The 24,741-nt window shown below is 49.0% G+C and overlaps 1 protein-coding gene across 3 annotated transcripts in view; it reads left to right on the top strand.

The window, feature by feature from the left end:
* LAS1L (LAS1 like ribosome biogenesis factor) overlaps nucleotides 1-24,741 on the top strand; it is a 59,772-nt gene that overhangs the window by 8,592 nt on the left and 26,439 nt on the right. For all 3 annotated transcript variants that reach the window (XM_054996400.1, XM_054996401.1, XM_054996399.1), the window contains 3 exons: nucleotides 480-674; nucleotides 7,823-7,869; nucleotides 9,489-9,598. In XM_054996400.1, coding sequence (XP_054852375.1) covers nucleotides 480-674; nucleotides 7,823-7,869; nucleotides 9,489-9,598 — 352 coding nt within the window. The remainder of the gene's footprint in view (nucleotides 1-479; nucleotides 675-7,822; nucleotides 7,870-9,488; nucleotides 9,599-24,741) is intronic.

Raw genomic sequence — 24,741 nt, 5'->3', positions numbered from 1 at the left:
CATTTGCAATACTTTTGACTGGTATAGAGTGCCTCTCTCTTGCCAGGTTTTAAAGACCTTCACTAGACTGTGCCCAGAAACAAACTGGTAGTCCACATGCTGGCTTTGACTAATTCTAAATGATCTGACCTCAGGAGTAGCCAGAGGACTGCCTGCTCCTACGTGGTCTGCGTGGCAGTGTGTGTGAGTTGTGTGTTTGCTAGAGCAGTTTGTTGAGTGGTAAAAGTGAAGCAGCTTTTATCTGGTGGGTGAGTTTCTTGTACTAGCTAAATTTGAAGGCTAGCTGACTCCACGTAGCAAAACTTTGAGACATCTAGTTCATTTACCTCTTCTGCCCTTTTTCCTGGGTTGTGCCACCAAAGCACCTTTAGCTTATGGATCTGGATTCCTGTACAAAGCAATTCTAAGACGTTGTGTGGCGCTGTCTGTCAGCTAGGAATTTTTCAGTGTAAAATGGAGCCTTTGCTTCCTGTCTGCAGGGTGCAATGCCGTCCTGGAGTGGCTCCGGCGTACATACTGGAGCCACCAGTTAGGCAATAGCCTTGCTGGACAATATGAAGAGGAGGATGAAGATGAGTTGCCTGCAATAGACATTGAGGCAGAGACAGACAGCAGTCCAAAGGAGTCTGATAAACTGAAATTGCCTGTCTGTCAGGAGCACCAGGAGCTTCGGAGTGAGTAGGACTAACTTTCTTGCTTTTTTATTTAGATGTTTTGTAGCCATCACCTTTCCTAAATGTAGCCTGATGTCTGACTTTGTATTTAGATACACATAACTGTTCCATCAGTCTTTTCCTTGTGCCTTCTTAAGGTGCCCCTTGCAAATGGGAGGGTCAGCGGCCCATTCATGTGCTTTCTCAGTTGTGGCTCCCGCATTGTGGAAGGGCCTCTGAGGAAGTCGGGAAGGCTTCTACAGAAAGTGCAAAACAAGAATGTCCAAAGGCGCATTTTAAAATAGAGATTAGGAAACTGGAACAGCCCAAAAGGGCACCATTCAGAAGGATTAAGATGTAACCCGTGCCCATGATTATTCTGAGTATCACCTGTTTTTACCACATCGTATTTATCTCGCAATCAACCTTCTGTGTATTGGTTGTTGTGGATTTTCCGGGCTGTATGGCATTGTAGTTCCTGATGTTTTGCCAGCAGCTGTGACTGGCATCTTCAGAGGTGTAGCACCAAAAGACAGAGATCTCTCAGTGTCACTGTGACACCGAGAGATCTTTGTCTTTTGGTGCTACACCTCTGAAGATGCCAGTCACAACTGCTGGCGAAACGTCAGGAACTACAATGCCAAGTCCACGGCTATACAGCCTGGAAAATCCACAACAACCATCGTTCTCCGGCCGTGAAAGCCTTCGACAACCTTCTGTATTGTTTCCAGTATACCTCCCTTAGATGTTTAGTGTTCACATTGTTCTCTAATTTTGCAATCCTAGTCCTATTGCATTGTTCATTGCTTGGTTTATGCTTTCTGCTCTGATCTATATCCTGTAGTCTTCGTTGAGTCTCAGTGAGAACGGCAGACTGATAAAGATCCTTTTTAGACATGGACATGAACTGTCCGGGGTCCACAGCCCAGCCCCCGGACTTACCTGGAGAAGAGGACGGGAGACCCCCAGGAGGCAACTGGCCAGCTGCGGCAACAGGCAGTGGGTTGGGGTGGGGCAGCCCCGGCACCCCAACCAGGGATTCAGGGTGCCCAGAGGCTCCAGAAAGGGGAGCACAGCCAGCTGCGAGTGCGGAAGGGGGAGGCCCGTGGGGGGGAGGCCAGCCGAGGGAGGGCAGACACCCCCTGCCCCAGGGGACAGACAGCTCAGACACCAGCCAGGGCAGCACTTTGTGAGCAAGGCCAGGGAAGCACTGCCATGCCCAACTCCGAGGGACAGGCAGCTCCGTTGCTGGCTGGGGCAGCACCCTGCGAGCCAGGCCAGGAAAGCGCAGCCATGCCCAGCTCTGATGGAGAGGCAGCTTGGACACCAGCCAAGGCAGCTCCTTGTGAGCAGTGGCAGAGCCTGGAAGGAAGGGTGGGGGCCGGGAAAGGAAGCCCTATAAAGGCTGGCTCAGGAAAGTGTTCAGGGTGGGTTGTGTAGGAGTGATGGAGTGGAGGTGGAGTGGAGAAGAGCGAGCGAGTGCGAGGAGGTGAGGAGGAGAATTGATGAAGGAGGAGATGGAGGGGGGCTACGAGAGCAGGTTGAGCAGGCCAGCTAGTGGACAGAGAGGGAGTCTGGGTGAGGTATACCGCCCCTCCTTCCACAGAGCATGGTCCTGCAGCATCCCTGACACCCCTGTGAAGTCAGAGGCAGGCCGGCCGGCGCCCTGCCCAGCGGTGCCTGCGATAAGCCCTGACACGAACAGCATTACGAACGGAAAGAGCAGGGTCCTGCAGTATCCCTGGCGCCCCTCTGACGTCAGAGCCGGCCCAGCTGGGGCCCCGCCCAGCAGCGGCAGCAACAAGCCCTGACACTTCCTTCCAAGTGTGGAGCTGCAAATTGGTTACAATTGGTGGGAGCAGACACCAGGGGGGAGGGAGGGAGGAGGGGGGTGTTCTGTGGCCATGGGAACTCCAATCTCATCCCCGCAAACCCTGTTAGGCAGTTCTAACTGCCAACCACTGCCAATGAGACCTCTGCTTATAAAAGGGCACTGCGCTCCCAGTTCTGGGTTTCAGTTTCAGCAAGCAGTGGAGTGGGACAGAGCTGTTGCTAGCCTTTTGGGAGAGAGACGGAGAGTGCATTGGAGCTGGGATTTTTTCTGTGTGTGGTGGGTGGGATAGGGATCTATCCCCTCTGGTTCCAGGGCTGCTGCCAGGCCCTGGGGCCAAGCTTAGTGGGCACCTTGGCTGAGGGCTCACATGGATTATCATCATCATCATCATCAGTGGCTGATCTGGTGGTCAGGCTTCTGGGTGTGCTGGGCTAGGGCTCTAACCCCAGCCTCTGGTTCCAGGACTGCTGCCAGGCTTCGAGGCCAAGCTCTGTGGGCACCTTGACTGAGGGCTCACACTGATTAATATTTGTATCAATTTCAGTGCCTGATGTAGTGGGTAAGGCTTCTTGGTGTGCTGGGCTAGGGCTCTAGCCCCAGCCTCTGGTTCCAGGGCTGCTGCCAGGCTCTGGGGCCAAGCTTAACAACAGTGGGAAAACCACCTGGATATCATACGACAATACATTACCAATTAAATGAACACATTTGTCTATATTTTTAAACTATGTGTAAACCATGAGTTCAATAAATACAATAAATACAGTAATCCTTTTCATTCATAGTAAATCCATTAAACACAATTTCCTTTCTTGGTAAATGCAGAAAATAGAGTCATTATTTCATCCAATATACAGTACAAGCAGAAGACATTTATATCCCATACGTAGTCTTTTCCAAAGAGTCCTCTGTGTTAGTTTCTTCTATGCTGCTGAGGGCTCACAGTGGTCTCTCCTTTTTTGTCCTTAATTCTAGTTTGGTGGCACAATGATGTTGTGGTGGCCATGGGTGGTTGTGGGGGGAAGTGCAAAGGTAGTCCTGGTTTCCTCGTGGCAAGCAGTACTGGGTGTGGCTCGGGGGCAGCAGAGAGTACTCCTGCTCCCCCAGATTCACCTCTGGGGGCTGTGGAGGAGGCCAAAGAGGTCTTTCCGCTGGGGGGAGAGGATCTCTCTCAACATTTTGAGGAGGAGGTGGGTGAGGGATCCCTGGAGGAATGGTTTTGTGTTTTATGAAACATCCCTCCCGTCCCCATCCCAAACTCTCGGTGGTGTCCCCGCCTGCAGTCCACCCCTCACTCCGTTGTCTGTGGCCAGCTCCACAGCGCAGACTGTAACCATTCGTCCTTCTTCCCCTGGGACAGTTAGTGGTCCACATTCAGTGCCTCCGTATGGAGGCACTTTCGGGCCCTTCCTAATGACCCCTGTGTGGTGCAGTGCAGTGCCTGTGATGTCCTGGTGCGCAGGGGCAATAACCCGAAGCACCTGTCATCGACGGTCCTGACTAGGCATCTGAAGAAGCACCACCTGAGCCTGTGGTCTCCTTCCTCGCCCAGCAAAACATCTGTTGGGGGGAGAAAGAGGGCTACCAGCTCTCCTGAGCAGGGATCAGTGGGAGGGTCACCGGAATCCACCCCAAGCAAGAAGCCTTGCCCTGAGGGTGATGCTGGTGTGAGTGGAGCACTCAGGCAGACTGCGCTCGCGGAGGTTGTTCCCTTGGGGTCTAGGACAGCGCCGCTTAGAACAGCAAGGTTTGAAGGCTCAGGAGGCAAGCTCAGTGGGTTTCTTGTCTGATGGCTCTCATAGGTTTGGGTCTTCTCGATCCTTCCTGTTCCACTGGGTAACCCTTTGTCCTCCTCTCCCTGAAAAGTTCCACGTCACTCTTTCTACCTCTCCCTCTCTAGATGGAACCACTCTGACCCTTCCCTGTGACCGCTCCTGTCCCGCCCATCCCCTCCTTTCTGCGAAGGCAGGAAGGTGGGTGATGCTGGCGGCAGCCTCGTTTGGGCATTTGTGAGCTGTTGCACATGTAGTTGAACCACATGGTGCCCCTATCCATTGCAACCGCTGTGCCCTCTGAGCAGGGGGGAATGGGTCCCTCGACTTCTGTCCTTTCTGCAAAGGCAGGAAAGGCTCTCAGTAGTGAGTAGTGGCTGCTCAGGTTAGGTGTCTGAATGGTGGGTAACTGCACTAGCCCCCCTCAGTTCTTGGGGCTGCTTCCACTCTGACCCTTCCTAGTGACCTCTCCTGTCCTTTATCTCCTGTCCTTTCTGCGAAGGCAGGAAGGTGGTCCATGTCTGCACATTTCATCACTCACACAGTCCCCATCTCTTCTTCTATGAACCCTTTGGAGACCTCTGCTGTTCATCCCATCCCATCCTTTTCGCGAAGGCAGGAAGGTGTCTGGTGTCTGGCATTGCCGCTGAAACTGTTATCAGTAGTGCCTGTACTGCTTGCTCTGGTGAAGTGTCTTGGAGTGGTGTGGAACTGCTCTATCCCCTTCAGTTCTCGGGGCTGCTGGTCCCTCTTTCTACCTTTCCCTCTGTGGAACCACTCCAACCCTTCCGAACAACCTTTCCTGTCCTGCCCATCCCCTCCTTTCCGTGAAGGCAGGACGGTGGGTCATGTCAGCCGCCGCTTCACAAGGGACCACCATGTTACTGCTCCCTCCTTGGTCACGAGGTTCAGCTTGGGTGAGATTGCACTGATAATTGTACAGTATAGTGTTACAGCATGGTTGCACAGTATGGTGGCTCCCCTGTCAATGGGACTGACTTGATCCCTTTGAGCTGGGGGGGAGGGGATGGATCCCACGACTCCCGTCCTTTCCACAAAGGCAGGATGGCAGCTGCTGCCGCTGCCCTGTTTCTTCCTCTCCCTCTCTGGAATCACTCTGACCTCTCCCAACCACCTCTCCTGTCCCGTCCATCCCATCCTTTCCGCTCACGCAGGAAGGTGGGTGATGTTAGCTGCCGCTGCAGAGTACCTCTGTGGGTTCCGCAGATGAGGACTTACAACGCTTGGGAGCTTTCCAGTTCCCAGTCCATACCTCTCCCTCTCAGGTACTGCCACGACCCTTCCCAAAGACTTGTCCCGCCCCATCCCCTCCTTTCTGCGAAGGCAGGAAGGGTGGGTCATGTCAGCAGCCGCTGTCGGATCGGGGTCCACCCATTCCTGTCAACGGGTCTTCCGGGTCAGGCTCCTTACTGCAGCCGGAACCCCTTGGTCCCCCTCTCCCTGAACACCTCATCTTCCCTCTTTCCTCCTCTCCCTCTCAGGAACTGTCACGACCCTTCCCACAGACTTGTCCCACCCCATCCTCTCCTTTCTGCGAAGGCAGGAAGGTGGGTCATGTCAGCAGCTGCTATCGGATTGGGGTCCACCCATTCCTGTCAACGGGTCTTCCGGGTCCGGCTCTTTACTGCGGCCGGAACCCCTTGGTCCCCCTCTCCCTGAATACCTCATCTTCCCTCTTTCCTCCTCTCCCTCTCAGGAACTGCCACGACCCTTCCCAACGACTTGTCCCGCCCTGTCTCCTCCTTTCCGTGAAGGCAGGAAGGTGGTTTATGTCCACAGATGATGTGTTCGGGCACCAAGGGCAGCTCAGGAACTGTGGCACATACAGTTGTCCTGTACAGTGGCCCCAATCAATGACACCTGCTGTTCCTGCAGAGGAAGGAGGAATGGGTCCCGCAACACCATCCTTTCCGTGAAGGCAGGATGGTGGGTCATCTTGGAGGCAACCTCTGCTTCGACACTGGAGGGGCATCCAATGCTCCATGCATGTCCAGCTTGTGTGTTTTGTCCGGACTTTACACCACGCGAGGTGCGGACAACACCATCAGACCCAATGCTGTGAAGTACCCCATCTGGTGAACGTACGTCGGTGTCTGACCCGCCAGGTTGTGTATTTGTGTGCATGAGGCCTCCATATACGCCAACTTGTCTTGCTGGAGGAATTTCTTAGTAGGTTGTGGCTGGGTCATTTTGGTCTGCGGTGGCCAATGACATTACCCACTTTTATACCTTCTGGAAGGTACCCTCCAGGACACCTGGCGGGTGGGCACATGGGGGGTGCCGCTGGCCAGCAGCCAGACTCCCAGACCCCTACGGGGGAGGTGGCCCCACGCCACCTCCCTTAGCCCACCCGGCCTGGCAGCCACCGACATAACCCACCTTCCGGTCTCTGTCGGGAATAACAAGTTAGGCCTGGCGAGCAGGCACATTGAGGGTGCCGCCGGCCAGCAGCCAGACCCCCCCCCCCCGCCACCTCCCCTAGCCCGCCAGGCCTGGCGGCCACCGACATAACTCACTTTCCGGCCTCCGCCAGGAATAACAAGAAGCCAGCTGGGTGACCTTGGGTCAGTCACAGTTCTTCTAGAGCTCTCTCAGCTCCACCCACCTCACAGGAGGATTGTTGTGGGGATAATAATAACATAATTTGTAAACCGCTCTGAGTTGGCGTTGTTGTCCTAAAGGGTGGTATATAAATCGAATGATGTTGTTGTTATTGTTATTAGACTGATGGAGCAGCTTGATAGAATAACAACAGCAATAACAACATTCATATATATGACGCCCTTCAGGACTTAATACCACAGAGCTTTTTACAAAGTGTGTTATTATTATCCTCACGACAATCACCCTGTGAGGTAGATGGGGCTGAGAGCGCTCTGAGAGAGCTGTGAGAAACCCAGTTCTCCAGATTAGAGTCCTGCCGTGTCTGGCAGTGTATCTTCTGGTAATTTAATTATATCTTTAAGAATACGTTTTTTAAAAAATACGTAGAACAACTTTTGAAGTAAAATAAAACCAAGACCTCCTTAAAACAAGGTCTTCACCAACTTCTGAAAAATGTCAAGTAAGCAAGCCTCAGGGGGTGGAACTTGTCATTTAGGTGTGGTGTCACCAGAGAAAACCCCCTGTTCCATGTTGCCACCTCTTGTACTCCCAAAGGTGGGAACCCCATGGAGGGGCTTCCCCTGATGATCATGTAATGGGAGGTGTACATGTGAACAGATTTTCAGTAGCGAATCAGAAACCTTGCTGGACAAAAGCTGCATCTGGCACCTTGGCAGACACCAGAGCACCAGACACCAGACAAATCTCCAAGGAGTTTCTGATATGATGATGTGATATTTTTATGGTATAGATGATATGGTACGTTCTCTTAATCAACTTGGCTGCTGTGTTTCATTTGCTTTCTTAAAAAAATCACATGGCCTAATTAGCACTTGAGGAAAACACTTTATTTCTGAATCTGAGATAGCTGTATCAGAAAAGATGTGTTGGATTATGTCTGTAATTCACAGTCTTCAAAATGCTCTCTTTCTCTCCTCCAGAAAAAGTCATAGATGTTTTGCTTTCCTATAAAAATCAGCAATTTGGGGTAAGTCTGAAGGATGCTTAACGTTCTAGTTCTGCTCATTTTGTTTGTAAATACCGAGTGTGAGAAGCCACATTATGCATATGTCATGTTTTACCTGGCTCCCTTGAAAATGTGTTTGGGGAGACAATGTGGTGTTTGAGCTTGAATTGTGTTCTGGATATGGATAAAAAATTCATTCAGGTATTTCAGAGGCACACAATGTGGAAGCCTATAATTTCTGCTGTGGGCATGGTATTATTGGTCCACCCTACAGGGTTGACAGATCCATTTGTTTTCCAGTATAACTTGGCGATAAGTGATCTAGAGAATGGGCTGTCCACTCAACCTCTAAGCAAAGTAGAATTGATGATTTCATAGTTCAGCCTGTTCCTCAAGTTTAATGTTCCTACCATTAACAGGTTTTCTGTTCTGGATGCAGCCCATCAAACAGAGACTTCCTTGACTGATATTGCTCCTGATATCATTATGCTAGGGCTAGAGAATGGCCAAGCCCAAAGTGTTGATAGGTCGCAGAACTCTCTGGTCTGACAGCTAAGATAGCGAGAATTATTTTCAACCAGTGAATTCTGTTCTCACTAAGTTGGACCATCTTACTAGTATAATATCAAAATCTAATTGCAGCAACTCTTTATCAGTGAGGCCATTAATACTATCCTGTCCCCCCATTGGTCCCTCTACTGAACAGCAGTTGCAGGAGATTCTTGGTCAAATCCTAGTCAGTGGTGCTACAGCCCCATCAGATTTGTCTGAATGACTTATTGTGTGGCACAGAACAATTTTTAAAGGCCCATTTAAGTGTCAAAGATTAATATGTTGCTCCAAAGTAAGTTGAAACTTTAAACAGGTCTTTTAGGGCAAGAAGATTACTTTTATCTTTTAATGGCCCATTTGTTCCAACGGTGATTAAGTGACAGGAAAACTCCCTCAGTTCCAGGGGTTTTTTCCTTCCCAAGTTTTTAAAAATGTCCTACATTCCCCTCTCTTTAGCTCAGGGCTTTCTTCATGGGCCAAATTTGAATCTATGCTTAAGAGTGGGCTGGTTGGTTTAGTGCAATCTTATTAGTTGGGACAAACCTCCCACCAACTTGGAGGCTAAGGTCAGAGATTCCACATTTACCAACTCAACAGGAAACAGGTTGAATATTGGTCTCTAAGGGTAAAGAAAAGATCCGTGGAGACCCATTTATCCACTTGCTCTCTTGGCTCCTGCTCTTCTTGACTAATGAAAACTAGTTAGGAAGCATTTGTCACATTTATTTGTCACTGGGGCAGGAAGAGATATGCCTACCAGTGAAGCTGCTGCTTGCCCAACCTGAAATGGATTTTCTGGACCCAGATCAGGGGCACAGGGCTAGGTTTGGGACTGAAACGGCATTAGGAGCTTTAGGTGGTCTTTGGCGTTGCTCAAGAATGAACTGGCTGTGGAAAGACAGGTTCTCGGCCTCTGTTTTCCCTGTCAAAAAAAAAAAATAAACTGGGAATGGCATTGATCTACATCACATGGTTATTTCCAGCGTTGCAGTATCTGCTAGCTATGCTTGATCCTTACAGCCAGGCTGTCTCTGCTGCCCTGGTAACCCATGCCCTTCTATTAAGTTAGGACCACCTTCCATCTATAGGTTCTTCAGAAGCTGCAAAGTGTCGACAAGGCCCTGAAACAGTGGTGCAGCTCTTCCTCAGACGTGCAGTGGGTCGTGGCCCAGATGAAAGACTTATTGCAAGACAATAGGTAAGGGGTGCACTGCTTGTTTGGGAGCAGATCCTGCAAAGGAGCCGTTGCCCAGTGACCCACAGAGGTCACCTGCAGTCTGAGAAGCTGCCATAGAGAGAATTCAGCATGCCGTGTATGTAGTGGCTGTCTGTGGTCTTCTGGAGATGTAAGTTCTTGAGTGGAGAGTTCAGTGTGGCATCACTACTGCCTAAAATCAGTTTGACTTGAATTCTGTTCCTAGGGAATTGTTGTAGATTGTCTGGGTGAGAAACTGAAGAACAAAATCTATGTAATACCTTTGATTAGTGTGCACCAAATTGACACACAACATTGTGTGAGCTTCTGAGTTCACCAGAGGCCTTCATCAGGCTGGATGTTACAGATCTTTTAAAAGGTGAGTGGGAAGCTGATTTTTCAGACTGTGATGTTAAGGGTCTGACTTTCCAAAAATCCTTTGTGAGATGCAGGCAGGCAAGCAGCTTAACTTCGTTGCTGTTGTTAAGTTGCAGCACTCTGCGCACAGTTTAAAAGCATCCACTCTTGGTTCACTCACTAGAAATACAGAGACCATCTGAAGTCTATCCAGAGTGGCACTGAAATGCTCCTCAGACTGAAGCCAGACTTCAGGTTCTTTGTAGAAGTGAATGTACGAGGTTCAGATTTTGCTTCTGCAAAACCAAAAAAAGTGTTCCCTGATCTGGGACTTCAGCCCCTATGGAAAGTTCCAATGTATGGAATGTGGGGAAGTGCTTTTGAGAAGTGGATCCCTTTCGAGAAAGAAGCAGAAGCTCTTTGCTGTCTCTCATTGCACAGAGCATCTGCGGATGCGACCAAAAGCTGGCTGTTCCCTGGACCATCTGGGGGTGTAAATCCTTTGTGTCAGCTGTCCCTTCTTGTCCCGCTCCAAAAGTCTTGTGGTCATTCTAAGCAGGTGATGGTTCAGCTCATTCTTACTTGCACTCTTGTCATTTCTGGTGGGTTTTGCTGTTTTGGGGGGGAGGTTCCTTTGTTTTCCTTTGTACTCAACCCCCTCCAGCCAACCATCATTACTTTCAGCTCTTTTGAGCTCCTGTTTCTCTCTTTGAAAGATACAGCAAGGGAAGGTTTTCTGCCTCCTCCTGTCTGTGGGCTGTGTTTCCTTCAAGCATCACCAGCCCATTAATCCTTAAAAAGACTGGAGCAGCCTTCCAAAGCTCAGGGTCTTGCAGGGAAGTCCCTGGAGGCATCTAAGTGTCTCTTGCCCTGCCAAGATCCTGTGCGGTAATCCCTGGAGTCATCCATGTTTTCTCCCTCTGACAGTGTAGCTGTTGCCCCAATAGCATGGCAGTTGTGTCTATTAATCCTTCTTTGCTGCAACTTGTTGTCATGGCTCTGCTGAGCTGCCACTCCTCAGAAATCAGCCTTGCTACTGATGGTAGCCGAGCTGGTGGCTCAGCCCTTCAGGGCATTGGAGGGGTTGGTGAAGAACATTCAAGGCTCCGAAGACACAGGCTTGTTAGGCATAACTCTGGTAACTCTTTGCAAGATCACCGTATAAAAAAAGATGATTTGATACTTGCCAAATAATAATTAGACCTGAAAGTCCCCAAAATTCCACTAAGGACTAATGTAACAATGACTTTATATGGTAGTTATTCTGAATGATCTTGTGGTATATTTATACACATTTGTTTGGATTTTATAACCAATTTAATTCCACTGATTTTTCTTCTCCAATTTTTTCATCCTTTTAGGTTCCTATTCTTGTAGAATAACCTACTCCTTTTTCAAAAAAATGTTGTTCCATTCACTCTCTGTGTCCCACAGCACTGTGGGGTGCATCATGAATCTGGCTAATCAGGTATAATTAGGTGGCTTAGTGGTTAGAGGGTCCGTTTAGGACATGGAGGCCAAAGCTCTGCTCTTCCACAAAGCTTATTTGATAGCCATGAGCACTCATGTGAGTGTCCCTTTTAGCATAGCCACACTGCAAGGCTACCAGGAAGATAAAACTTGCTTGGCATGCAGAAGGTCCCAGGATCAAGCCCAGGCATCTCCAGGTAAAAGGATCAGGTAGCAGGTGATGGTAAAGGCCTTAGCATGAGACCCTGGAGACCTGCTGCCACTCAGAGTAGACAGTTCTGATCTAGATTCGCCTTGCCTCAACCCAGGCCAGATCCTTCTTGGTCCTAGCTCCAACCTGGTGGAACTCTCCATCTGTGAAGACCCGGGCCCAGCAGAATTTGCTATCTTTCTGCTGGGCCTGCAAGACAGAGATGTTCCGCCAGGCATATAATGGTTGAGGCAAGTGGGCTATGTAAATGGCCTCCTGCCATGCTGTCCATCTCAGCTGGCCACCCAGCCCCATAGGTTCTGTTTCATCGGGTTGTGCGGTTAAGTGTACTACTGTTTTAAAGTAATTCTGTAATTTTATATTGTAGGTATTTTTATCTAGTGCTATGCTACCATGTTTGATGCTGTGCTCTGCTCTGAGCCCGCTGCAGGGAGAGCGGATTATAAATATAATTAATTTAAAAATAAATAAATAAATAAATAGATGGACCAACGGTCTGATTCAACATGGGGCAGCTTCATGTGTGTCCGTGTGTAGGGGTGTGCAATTTGGGATTCTGATTTGGAAAAAAACCTTGAATTGGAAGGATTTGGGATTCTCGAATTGGCCCCAGCATTGCTGGCCCAATTTGGAAATACTACATCAAAGCTTTCCAAAGTGATTCAGATCGCTTCGGAAAGCTTTGAGTCAGAAAGGGGTGTTTTCAAACCCCATGGCTTGCTTCAGCTGACTGGTGAAGGCTCCTCCACAGGGTTTGAATTTAAAGTTACCCTAAAAGGAGCGCTTTCAAACCCTGCTTGCTTCAGCTGACCGGCAGAGGAGGAGGGTCCTCCACCGGTCAGCTGAAGCAAGCGGTGGGGTAAACTTATTTCACCCTATAGGAGGGGGAGGAGCAAACCCCCTCATCACCCCTCCCATCAGGTGAAATAAGTGGCAAGGCGGGATGTTTGTTGGTGTGCTCCAAATCTTTATGGAGCATACCGAAGTGGGTTAATAAGCGATTTCCAAAGTGGCTTGCCGCTTCGGAAATTGCTTTTTTTTTACTCGTTTTCCCTCTTCGGAAATTTCAAAGCTGGAAACCTGAATCTTTTTTTGTTGCACATTCCTATCCATGTGTATTAAAATAACATTTCATATGAAGTATTTGAACTCTCTCAAGTGGCTCATAGATGCTAAGAAGTTTCTTATGAAGAACTTTGATCTCTCTCAAATGGCTTACAGATAATAAGAATTACTGTTAATAATACTCAAAAAGAGTCCAGTAGCACCTTTGAGACTAACCAACTTTATTGTAGCATAAGCTTTTGAGAATCACAGTTCTCTAGTGGTCCGGAGTGGGGCAGTCATCACTAGTGGGTAGCTCCTCCTCCAACTCTTTCGCAGGGGCCGGACAAAACTTGCGATCCTTGGGGGAGGGGCTCCCAGGAGTCCTCAGTTTTTTCCGGCCCTGCTCGGCAGGCAGACACGGACTCTTGAGCTCTGAAGAGCTGCGATCCTACAACTCCGTAGGACAATCGTTCAGGCGTGGGCTCTCTGGGGAAAGGAAGGCTCAGTCCTCCACCCCCCCGCCGGATTGGCTAACAGCGGCAAGGCAGCCGCGAAAGCGAGCACAGGACTGGACCCGGTTCCTGTAGAGGCTTGAGAAAAAGCGGCGGGGATCGACGCTGCGCCCGTGCGCGTTCCACAAGAAGCCAAGGAGCTCCGGGACGGCGGAGGCCTCTTAAAATCGCGCCAAACACACAGAGCTGTGAGTAAAACCCCGCGGAGAGGTTTTTTAGCCTCGGAGAAGCGGGGGGGGGGGGGTCGATTGAACCAGGAGGGCTTTTCCTTAGAGCCTGGGTGGTTATGAGCGAAATAGGGGAAAACGGAGTGGCTCTAGAAGCTACAGGGTCCCCTCTGTGTTTAGAATGGGTAGACCTGTTGCTGACTTGGGGAATATGAATGGCAAAAGAAACCCCTGAGTACTCTAGAGGGGCGTAGAGGGGTAAGGAGAATAGGAAAATGCAGCCGTTTTTTCTAATTCCCGCCCACGCTTACTTTCACTTTAGGAGGAAGGCTTTTTGGCGGGAATGGCGTTCCAGGCCAGTAATAAAGAAAAGGAAATGGAGTCAGACTCTAATTCCATGTACTCCCCAGAAAGATTATCACAGCCTCACTCTATCCAAGGGGGGGCCTTCAGGAAGTAGTGACCCTGACCTTGCAGGTCCCGAGGCCAAAGCAAATATCCTGGCCTGGCTGCAGGCAGAAATTAAAAAAGGAATTGATACTGCTGTTAAGGACCTTAAAGGCCACACAGCTAAACAAAAAAGAGAAAGAAAAGAACCTAGCTCATCTAAAGGGAAGAGGAAACTACAGTCTTCCACAAAAATTAAAGCAAAAAAGAGAAAGCCCAGAGAGTGGCCAGATGAACTATCCAGTGAGTCAGAGGAATCCCAGGGGAGTTCAGATTTATCTACTCAATCATCAGGGAGTGAAGAAGGGGAGTTGTCAGAGGAAGAGGAGGTGGATATGGATAAAATACAACCTAGGCTCTTCCCACCTGATATGTATTCCAAATTACTGGCAAAGGTACTAAGGACCCTAGAAATACCTACAACAGCCTCAGAAAAGTCAGGGACAACAACTCCCTACCCACAGGGACTAGAGAGAGCGCTTCCAAAGATGGGGCCCAAATCATCAGGGGTGCCTCTACCTGCAATTTTCCATGAAGTGCTGAGGACGGAGTGGGATAACCCGGCAAAGCTGAAACTCTTATCAATCCATCTTCCACAAGTTTTACTCCCTAGGTCCAGATGATGCAAAGAAAATCAAACTCCCTATGGTAGATGATCCGGTGACTAGCCTGGCGACCACCTCGGTACTTCCTATGGACGCGGAGGGTATGCCAAAGGATCCCTCCGATAAGAAAATTGAGCAGGCCCTGCGCAGGGACTTTGAGGCATCTGCGGCTTCCCTGAGATCATCGGCTACTGGGTCTCTGTTTGCGAGGGCAGCATACACCTGGGCCTCGGACTTAGCAGCAGCTGGCAGGGAAGTGCCGAAAGAGATAAAGAATGAGGTTAAAAAGATAGCCCTGGCAGCGGCCTTCGCAGCGGACGCCACCCTAGACTCCTTCCAGATGTCCTCCAGGGCTATGGGTTTCAATGTCGCGGCAAGACGTAACACGTGGCTGAGGAATTGGGACGCAGACCCCCCAGCTCGCAGCAAGGTGGCAGCAATACCATATTCGGGAGAGAAGCTGTTTGGCGACGCCCTGGACAAGTACCTGGTAGAAAATGCAGAAAAGAAGAAAGTTCTTCCTTCGAAGAAGAAAGACCCCAAGTATAAATGGAAACAATCCTTTCGGGATCTCAAAAGACCGACCAGACAGCAAACGGACAGATCGTTCAAAAGCCGATGGCAACCTAGACACAGATCAGACAACAGATCCTTTGCCTTCAGGAAGTCTTCCTTCCAGCCCAAAGGTCAGAAGAAAAATAACCAAGCATGACTACTCGCACCCCGGGACGGTGGAGCAAGTTGGGGAACGCTTTCAGACCTTCGCGTCACAATGGGCAAGGACTGTATCAGATCAATGGGTACAGATCAACGGGCTATTCCTTGGAATTGGAGGAAACACCTCGCAGACGCTTCATCCAGGTATTTCGGAACCGATCTCAGACGAAACACAGGGAAATAAAAGAAGCCATCAGTCACCTTCTGCAGATCAAGGCGATAGAACCTGTGCCAAAACGGGACAGGAGGCAGGGCGTGTACTCAATATTCTTCACCGTTCCGAAGAAGAATGGAGAAGTCAGGGCCATTCTAGACCTCAAATGGCTGAATTTCCACATAAGATCCAGGAAATTCAAAATGGAGACGATGAAGTCTACCACGGCGGCCATCCAGCAGGGGGACTTCCTTGCATCTATAGATCTGTTAGAGGCCTATCTACACATCCCTATTTGACAAGATCACAGAAAATACCTGCGTTTCGCCTACAATGGGAGGCTCTATCAGTACAGAGCCCTTCCCTTCGGCCTGAAATCATCTCCGAGGGTATTTACCAAAGTACTGGTCACGTTGGTGGCCTTCCTCAGAGTCCAAGGTATAGCCCTGTCGCCTTACCTCGACGACATACTGATAAAGGCCCCATCCTTTCAATCAGTGGAGACGGCGGTTACAACAACGATCAGCTGTCTGGAGAGTCATGGCTTTATCATAAACCGCCAGAAAAGCATCCTTATACCTTCACAGAAAATTGTTCACCTGGGGATGATAGTGGACACAGTTGCGGGAAAAACCTATGTGTCCCCGGAAAGACGGATAAAACTTCTCTCACTGGTGAGGGAGATACTAGCAAGACAAAGAGTGGAGATTATGCACCTGGCCAAGCTTCAAGGCATGATGGTCTCTTGCCAGGATGCTTTACAGTGGGCCAGGTTTCATACCAGACCTCTGCAGAGGTTCCTGCGTCCCCATCAAACGGCCATAGCTCATCGGTGGCACAGAATTGTGGAAGTTCCCCAAGCATTATCCAGGGAGCTGGGCTGGTGGCTGGTCCCAGCCAGGTTCACGGAGGGCTCTCCGCTCAGGGAACCAACCAGAATAGTAATGACAACGGATGCCAGCCTGACGGGGTGGGGAGCACACACCAAGGACAGGATGACACAGGGAGTGTGGCTCCGCGAAGAAAGAGAAGCCAGCATAAATTTACTGGAACTCAAGGCGGTGAGAAACGGGTTGCTGGAGTTCACAGACGATCTAAGGGACAAAGATGTCCTGGTGAACACCGACAACATGACAACAAAGGCCTACATAAACAGGCAAGGAGGCACGAGGTCCAAACATCTGATGGCAGTGTTGAAGGAGATAGTCTTCTGGGCAGAAAGAAACATCAGGTCACTAAAGGCAAGCCACATAGCGGGACAGAAAAACGTAGTGGCAGATTGGCTGAGCCGAAACACAGTGGACCAGGCGGAATGGACACTGAACAAACAGGTTTTCTCCCTTATATGCCACAGGTTTGGTACCCCAAAAATGGACCTATTTGCCACACTAGCCAACAGGAGGTTACCACAATTCTTCTCGAGATTCAGAGAACAGGAAGCGAAGGGAATGGATGCACTAAGCCAGGAGTGGCCACGAACGCTCCTATACGCCTTCCCTCCGATGAAACTCATACCCAAGGTGCTACAGAAGATCCTGGAACAAAGGGCGAATGTTATCCTGATCGCACCATTCTGGCCAAGGAGGCCATGGTTCCAGGACCTAATGAGACTGTCTTCTTCGGATCCGTGGACTCTGCCACTCAGAGAGGACCTGTTGTCCCAAGGGGAGATCCAGCACCCAAATCCGGCATCGTTGAAGCTGACGGCCTGGTGGTTGAACATGGACAGCTTAGAGAGTTAGGTTACTCTGAGAAGGTGATTACCACCATGTTGGCTTCACGAAAGGGTTCTACTAACAGAAGCTACTACAAGACTTGGAGATCGTTCGCAAACTGGTGTGACCGTAGAGGCCAGGACCCCACTTCGGCACCCGTGAAACAGATTCTCCTCTTTCTACAGGATGGACTGGAAAAAGGACTAAGTACTAGTACCCTCAAGCGACAAGTTGCGGCAATCTCGGCCATCAGAGGTTCCAAGTCTGGTGCCTCCCTCACCTCACACCCTCATGTGAAAAGATTACTGAGGGGGACCATGCTGCTAAATCCACCTCAAGCTCATCGTTTCCCGACGTGGAACCTTAACGTAGTACTAAAGGCTCTCACCAAGGAGCCCTTCGAACCAATGGCTACCTGCTCTCTAAAGATTTTGACTCTCAAGACTATCTTCCTAGTAGGGCTGACTTCAGCTAGGAGGGTTTCAGAATTAGGGGCCCTCTCAGTGAATGGGGAGCTGTGTGTTTTCCACCAGGACAGGGTAGTCTTGAGGACAGACCCGGCCTTCATACCGAAAGTTAACTCTTCCTTTCATAGGGGGGAAGACATTGTCCTGCCCTCTTTCTGTGCCAACCCCAAACATCAGAAGGAAAAGGAATGGCACAAGTTAGATGTCAGAAGGGCCCTTAGTTTCTATTTAGATAGAACTAACTCCTTCCGTAAGGTGGAGAGCATGTTTGTCTCCTTCAAAAGTGGCTCTATGGGGGAGAAGGTTTCCCTTTCTACACTGAGCAGGTGGATTAGGGAGTGTATTGAGTTGGCATACAAGTCCAGGAACCTTCCGCCTCCGGAGGGGGTTAAGGCTCACTCCCTCAGAGGGGCGGCCACCTCGGCCGCTTATAGATCTTTCCCCTCTTTAGAGAAGATATGTAAGGCAGCAACCTGGAAGTCTATGCATACGTTCACCAAACACTACAGAATAGATCAGTTGGCTTCTGCGGAGGCGGCTTTTGGCAGGGGGGTGTTACAACAGGTTCTAGACTAGGAGAATACCCACCCTGAGGGAAAACTGCTAGACGTATATCCCACTAGTGATGACTGCCCCACTCCGGACCACTAGAGAATGGAAGATTTTTACTCACCGTGAAGCTTCCTTTCTTGGTGGTCCAGGAGTGGGGCAGTCAGTATCCCGCCCTACATTTACAAAAAAAAAAAAAAAGAAAGAAAGAAAGAAAGAAAGAAAGAAAGAAAGAAAGAAAGAAAGAAAGAAAAGGGGATTGGGAGTTAGGTATATCTGAGGTTAAGATATTGTTTCAGTATGGGGGTTTTCCACAGTTGAGGTTTTCCGTTGAATGGATCACGTTGATCAGTTGTTACTTTAGTTCTGTATAACAGGAAGAGGCCTAATGTTACGGAATCCTGGTGAAGTGGACGGGGCTTGGAAAGGAACTGAGGACTCCTGGGAGCCCCTCCCCCAAGGATCGCAAGTTTTGTCCGGCCCCTGCGAAAGAGTTGGAGGAGGAGCTACCCACTAGTGATGACTGCCCCACTCCTGGACCACCAAGAAAGGAAGCTTCACGGTGAGTAAAAATCTTCCATTCTCTTGAATAGAGACTATGAATGGTTATCTCATTATCAGAAGTAACTGACTTCCTTAACAGAAGCAAACTGATCTCCATATCAGAAGCTACTGTTTGCATCTACTCCTCCCTCCCCTCTCCACTTATATATCTGACCAGTTTCTTCTTGTCCTCCATGCATCTAACGAAGAGAACTGTGATTCTCGAAAGCTTATGCTACAATAAAGTTGGTTTGTCTTAAAGGTGCTACTGGACTGTTTTTGATTTTGCTACTACAGACTAACACAGCTAACTCCTCTGCATCTATGTTAATAATACTGTAGTCAAGTTCTTTTAAAATGCTGGATCATTTAAATGTCAAAGTTTCGTTCTTATCTAAACTGAATTATTGGAAGCTTTAATAAGATTTAGTTAGAAATGATCTAGAGAGAAGACCAAACTTTTGCTTGTAATAAAAATAGAGGATAGGGAAAGGGTTTTTTTTCTCAATCGTCACCTGAACTGGGCCGTTGTCTGGAGAAGTGGGCCTCAAGACCAAACAAATATTAAAAATTTCAGTTCTACATTTCACTGGCAAGGATTTCCTCAGTTTCAGAATGGGAAAAGACAGAACTTGTAAACTGTCATAAATTTTAAAACCTCAAGTTTTAAATAGCTTTCTAGCTGTAGTACTCAGAAATTGGGTGTGTTCTTTCTTCGTTGCAGGAGTTTCCCGGTCTGTGAATTGGGGGCTAGAGAAGTGGTGGTGCTCTCTGAGGTCCAGACTTTACTTTGGGTATTCTTAATGATTTTTGTTACATAAATAGTTACCAGTAAATAACTGCTAGATATTCTACAAATATTCTACAAATGAATCAAAGAAACCAGTTTTAAAAGGAAAATCTCATACAACCAATTAACCATCTTGGTGGCAGAAAAAAGTCATATAAAATGTGTGGTACACTTAGAAATACCTGGGAAGAAAAAAATCTTTAAATATTAATTGCAGGCACAATTGTAATATGAATGTTTTTATGCAGGAGGCATTTCTCATGTTAAGGATGAATACAGTGAAAAAAATGGAGTTCCAGTATTTTGAAAAATTAAAATGACTCGTGCATTAAAGTTCTCCTTAGCAGCAAATTCAGTTTAAATTAAACAATCTGTGCATAAATTATACCAGAAAGTAAAACTTCTTCATAAGAAGAAAAGAAACAAGGGAGCCTCTTTTTAAAATATGTACCAGAAGATAAAATGCATGCACTCGCATGAAGTGTGGTAAAAGATGTTTGTTTGTAGAACCAGGTATTTCTCCTGGGGGTGGTGGTGGAGGAGGGTAGAGAAAGTCAGAAGAAATGTCTTAAATCTCTCTTTGCTGCCACATCAGGACTGAACTATGTGTCTGGCAAACAATGTTCCAATCTGTTCAGCTTCCAGTCCTGAGTTTGCTGCCAGTATGTGTATGGCTGGTTATGGTGGTGTGGTGGTGGAGGAGAGTGCGCTCAAGTCATAGCTGACTTATGGCAACCCATAGTCCAGGTGAACCTGATCTCGTCAGGTCTCAGAAGTTAAGCAGGGCCAGTCTTGGTTAGTACTTGGATGGGAGACCTCCAACGAAGACCAGAGTTGCAGAGGCAGGCAATGGCAAACCACCTCTGATAGTCTCTTGCCTTGAAAACCAGGGTTGTGGTGGGGGATTGTCAAAAGTGGTGGTTATGTATAAGGTTCTTAATCGTGGCTGCTTCTACTCTTTAATTACCCCGTCACCACTTCCCTGTGAACTACAGTTCTGATGATTGTCTGCCAGTCATGTATCAAAAAGAGATTGATTGCTTTATGCTAATCACAAACGGGGAAATCAACTTTTTAAAAATGCCAAGTTATGTTTAACTTTCAACAACATTAAAACAGGTCTTTTTTATTTTAAAGAAAACTTTGGACCAATTGATAAGCTATGACAGTGAGTTTTTGTCATTTTCTCAGCTGAGGTCTTAGATATGACTTGCCAGCCTCTGTTGAATGGTAATATTTACAGTTGAAATGTCTGTTGGTATCTAAATATGGCCCTACAGCAGTAAATGTTTCATAGTCTCCCTTACTCCTAGAAACTCTCATTGAATCAGTGCAAAAAGAAAATGAAATATACAATATTTGTTTAAAAGTATTTGATAGTGATGATTAAATATGATATGCAGAGTTTCAGGAATGAATGAAATAAGGAGCTAGATCATCCAGTTTTTCCAAAGCAATGAGATATTACCTTTACGTTTATACCTGTTGTTTCTGTGGCTCTAAAGCTGTGACTATCAGCAAAAAAATATGTTCAGGATAATGCCTGTTCATTAAAGATCCAGAACAGGTTTGGAATTAGCCAGCAGTATCTCTGCTGCTTCCCCTCAGCAAAGTCAAAACCCTTCTCTTCTCTCAGCAGCTCCAAAAGCCTTCTTTCCCTCCAACTGATACCAACTCTAATGGTTACCTCCCGCAAGCTTCAGGCTGAACCAGAAAACACCTGTGAGACACAGTGACGTAGCCTTCATCATCAGTTGGCACCCTCCCTCATAATCCCAACCAGCCCCACTCCTAACCCACCCTTTCAACATGAACATTTTAACATTTAACAGAACAACAGTAAACAACTTTAAACAACCTCAAAAAACATCTAACAGCAGAGTCTTCCTATCCTAACCACTCCCTACCTAATCCATCTTCCCCCTCCAGTGGCTCTTGGGCATGTTGTTATTAGTTTTCAGAATGAATTTGTTCCCTTGGAGTAAGTGACAGTTCTGAGTTAATTTTTTTATTCTTTTTCAGAGGAGGGGAACCAAATTCCAGGTTGTCCTTTGCCACTGGGTCCCACCCTCCTTCTACTGGCCAGTTTTAACTAACTCTAACAAGTTTTATATTGGGAAGAGCACAATTCGAAAGGATTGGACTCAAGAGGATGCAGGCCACAAGGAGGGCTCACCTCATTCGCTCTGGAAATCCAGTCCTGAGAAATCAAACAGCCGAGAGTTGACCTTCAGGAAGGTCAACTCCTCAACTGTCCATGGGAGAAGGCAAGAGCAGTGTGGGCTGACAATGTCGCCCGCATAAGAAAACGTGCGCTCACTCTCCACGCTCGTTGGAGGGCATGAGAGCAGCTGCTGCACCTTGAGGGAGAGGTCCGGCCAGACCACCTCCTTCCTGGCCCAGTAGCTGAGCGGATCGGTGATCAACAACTCGCAGGGCTCCGTGAGGTAATCCCTGACCATTGTCTCCACCGTATCCGGTTCTCTCACGCGACTCATGTTCCCTGAAGGGCCGAGGGCCCACCGGAGCATCTCCACCTCCACAGACATTCCAGCGGTGGCCATGGGGGGAGCCTGCTCAGAGGGGGCGCGAGAGGGACCCGCTGCAGGGCCAGGCTCCTCTCCCGTCCCCTCTGATAACAGGCATCCCCTCCTGGCCTGCCTACGCCTCACCCGCAGACAGAGGATGTCTCTGACTTTGGAGAGGTTCTCATCCCGCTCGGCGAAAGTGCCCTTGATGCGCGGGTCACACATGGTCACCGACATGTATGAATCCTTGTTCGTGAGAGGTGTTAGCTTGGCATCTATGCCCTGCTGCAGCAGCCTCATGAGCGCGCGCACTGCTGGAGTAGTGTCAGCATGTGGTGCGTCTGGGTCCACAAAGGGGGCCAGTGAACTCTGCAGTGTGTGCAGCAGAGGAATGACCAGACCCAGGGTTGCTGTGTCTGATGAGACCGCCACAGTGAAGTCCTCAAAGGACTTAAGGACCTCCACTGTCTGGGCAAGGGTTCAGCCCTCCTGGCTGAACTCACCCACCTGTCTCGAAGCGTGGCTGAGAGCCACACCTGGATTGCGGCCTCCTGCTCCACCAAACACGCCAGCATGGCATAGGTGGAGTTCTAGTTTGTGCTTACATCACCAATGATGCGATGCTCTGACACGCCTGTGACGGCTTGTTTCAGGCGCAGTTCGCGTATGGATAACACACTGCATGTGAAGTGGCTCGTGAGCCTCTGACATTTCTGGAGGAGATACTGGAAGTCACGAGCCCCGAGGTCCATGGATTCCGCGTCAGAGTCCGCCTCAAGCGCTTCCTTCACCACTAAGTGAAGCTTGTGAGCCACACAGTAGATGCACTCGTGGCTCACCATACACGCTGCTGCCCTCATGTTTCTACCGCTGTCTGTCACCATGCATCCCATGGTGGCGGGTCCCTCACCTACCCATTCCCGCATCTGTCTCCTGAGGATGGTAGCAATGTTAACCGCCATGTGCGACATGTCAAGAGACTCGGCATGGAGCAAGGCCTTGCGGTAGCCGGCCCAGCAGTCTTGCATTCCCCTACGCCTAACTGTAGTAACCCCACCCCTACCCAGAAGTGAAAGGTACGCGTGCTGCCCACTGGAGCTGGTCCAGATATCAGACGTGAAGTGCACAGTTCTCCCGGCAACTCGGGACAAATGTGCCCTCACGTGGTCCCTGGCAGCCCTGTAAAACAAGGGCAACATGGTCCTGCTCATCGTTGTGCGAGCAGGGATCGTGTATCAGGGAACAATATCCTGGAGCATCTCCCGGAAAGGAGTTGTTCTACTATGGAGAATGGATGGCCTTCCCGGGCAATCAGATTGGCGATATGGCGTGTCATGCACTGGCCCAGCCTACCAAGCATCTCTGTCAGAGAGGCTTGGCGTCCCTGCCCTACAGGAACCCTGGGGGGGGGGAGCACCAGGAGAGCCTGCCTCCCCCTGGCTAGCTGGCAGTTGTGCGGTACCACTCGAACTCTCCCTCAGTAGAAGCACCGCCTGGTGTTGCCTCTTCAGGTGGTTCCTCATCCCAGACGTGGTGAGATGGTTGACATCTCTGCCACGGCTGATATGCTGCCTGCAGTGCTGGCACTGGGCAAATCGGGGATCCTCTGTTCTCTGGAAGTGCTTCCAGATTTCAAAGGTGAAGGGGGTCCCACGCCGCACAGGGGCCCCTCAGCAGGCACCTCCTGTGAGGTGCACGTGCCAGACACACCGTCTCTCACTGCTGGCCAGGCAGTCGGGGATGGAAGAGGCTGAAGGGGCTGAGATATGGGCTCTTCCACCACACTCTCTTCCTCTTCCTCCAGCTTCCTCTCCTCCTGCACAGCCGTGAGAGGCATGCTGCTGGCCTCAGAGAAAACCAGGGAAGATCAGGTGGTTCCTCCTACAGTTCCGCCAACATCCGCTGGGTTCTTGGGGTGAGCGAGTGGGCAGGGAAAATCATGTGCCCCTCGTCCATCCCAGGAGACACCACATGCTGCCCCTCCTCCAGAAGCTGGGTCTCAACCTCTGGAGAAGGAGGAGCCTCAGCAGCAGGCCTCCGCCCAGTGCTAGCACCCCCTGCCTCAGACACCTGGGATGGGGGTGGCCCTCCAGCAGCTGCCTCAGGAAAGAGGGCCTTGCGAACCCTCTTGCTGTCACCAGGCTGGTGAATGGTAGCGGCGCAGGGGAGGGCCTCCTCCGCTCAAGTGGGAGGAACATCGCTGCAATCCCCCTCTCCCTCCCCTCCACCCCTCTAGTTTTGCCTCTGGTCTTTCCCCCGGGGCCCTTCTCACCTTTCCTAGCTGCCATTTCCCTTTTAAAATAAAGGTTTTTTTTAAAAAAAAGAAAAAAAACCCACACAAATTTCACCAAAAAGTCTAATCTAAATCTATGTATTTTGTGGCTCTTTCACTAAAAGAGATGGTCAAAGAAAAATCTTCTTAAACAGCCCTATTTATTTTTGTGAACCTAAACCTATCAAACAGCTAGATTTCCCTTCAGGAATCAAGCTGGCCCTGAACCCCAATCCAAAGAAAAGCCTATTGCAACTAATATCCCCGGCCTGGCTCCAAGGGTGCCAGAGATGGGCAGGAAAACCCTACTTAAGGGGGAACTATGGGAAGCCTATTTATTTGAATATATATACATATATATATGTATATAATAAAACATATATATGTATATAATATATATGTATATAATATATATGTATATAATATGTATGTATATAATAAAATGTATATAATAATTAAATTAGAACCTACAACCCCCTCCCTGACCCTAAACAGAAACTCTTTCACACTCACGCAAACACACACATACACAAGCCAGGAACAGTTCCTTCCCCCTTCAAAACAGCTGGAACACAACTACAAAAAAACCAACAAT

The sequence above is a fragment of the Eublepharis macularius genome, chromosome 13, assembly GCF_028583425.1.
Source record: "Eublepharis macularius isolate TG4126 chromosome 13, MPM_Emac_v1.0, whole genome shotgun sequence".
NCBI lineage: Eukaryota > Metazoa > Chordata > Lepidosauria > Squamata > Eublepharidae > Eublepharis > Eublepharis macularius.
The sequence above is the reverse complement of the archived record's forward strand: the minus strand, read 5'-3'. Positions and strand labels throughout refer to the sequence as shown.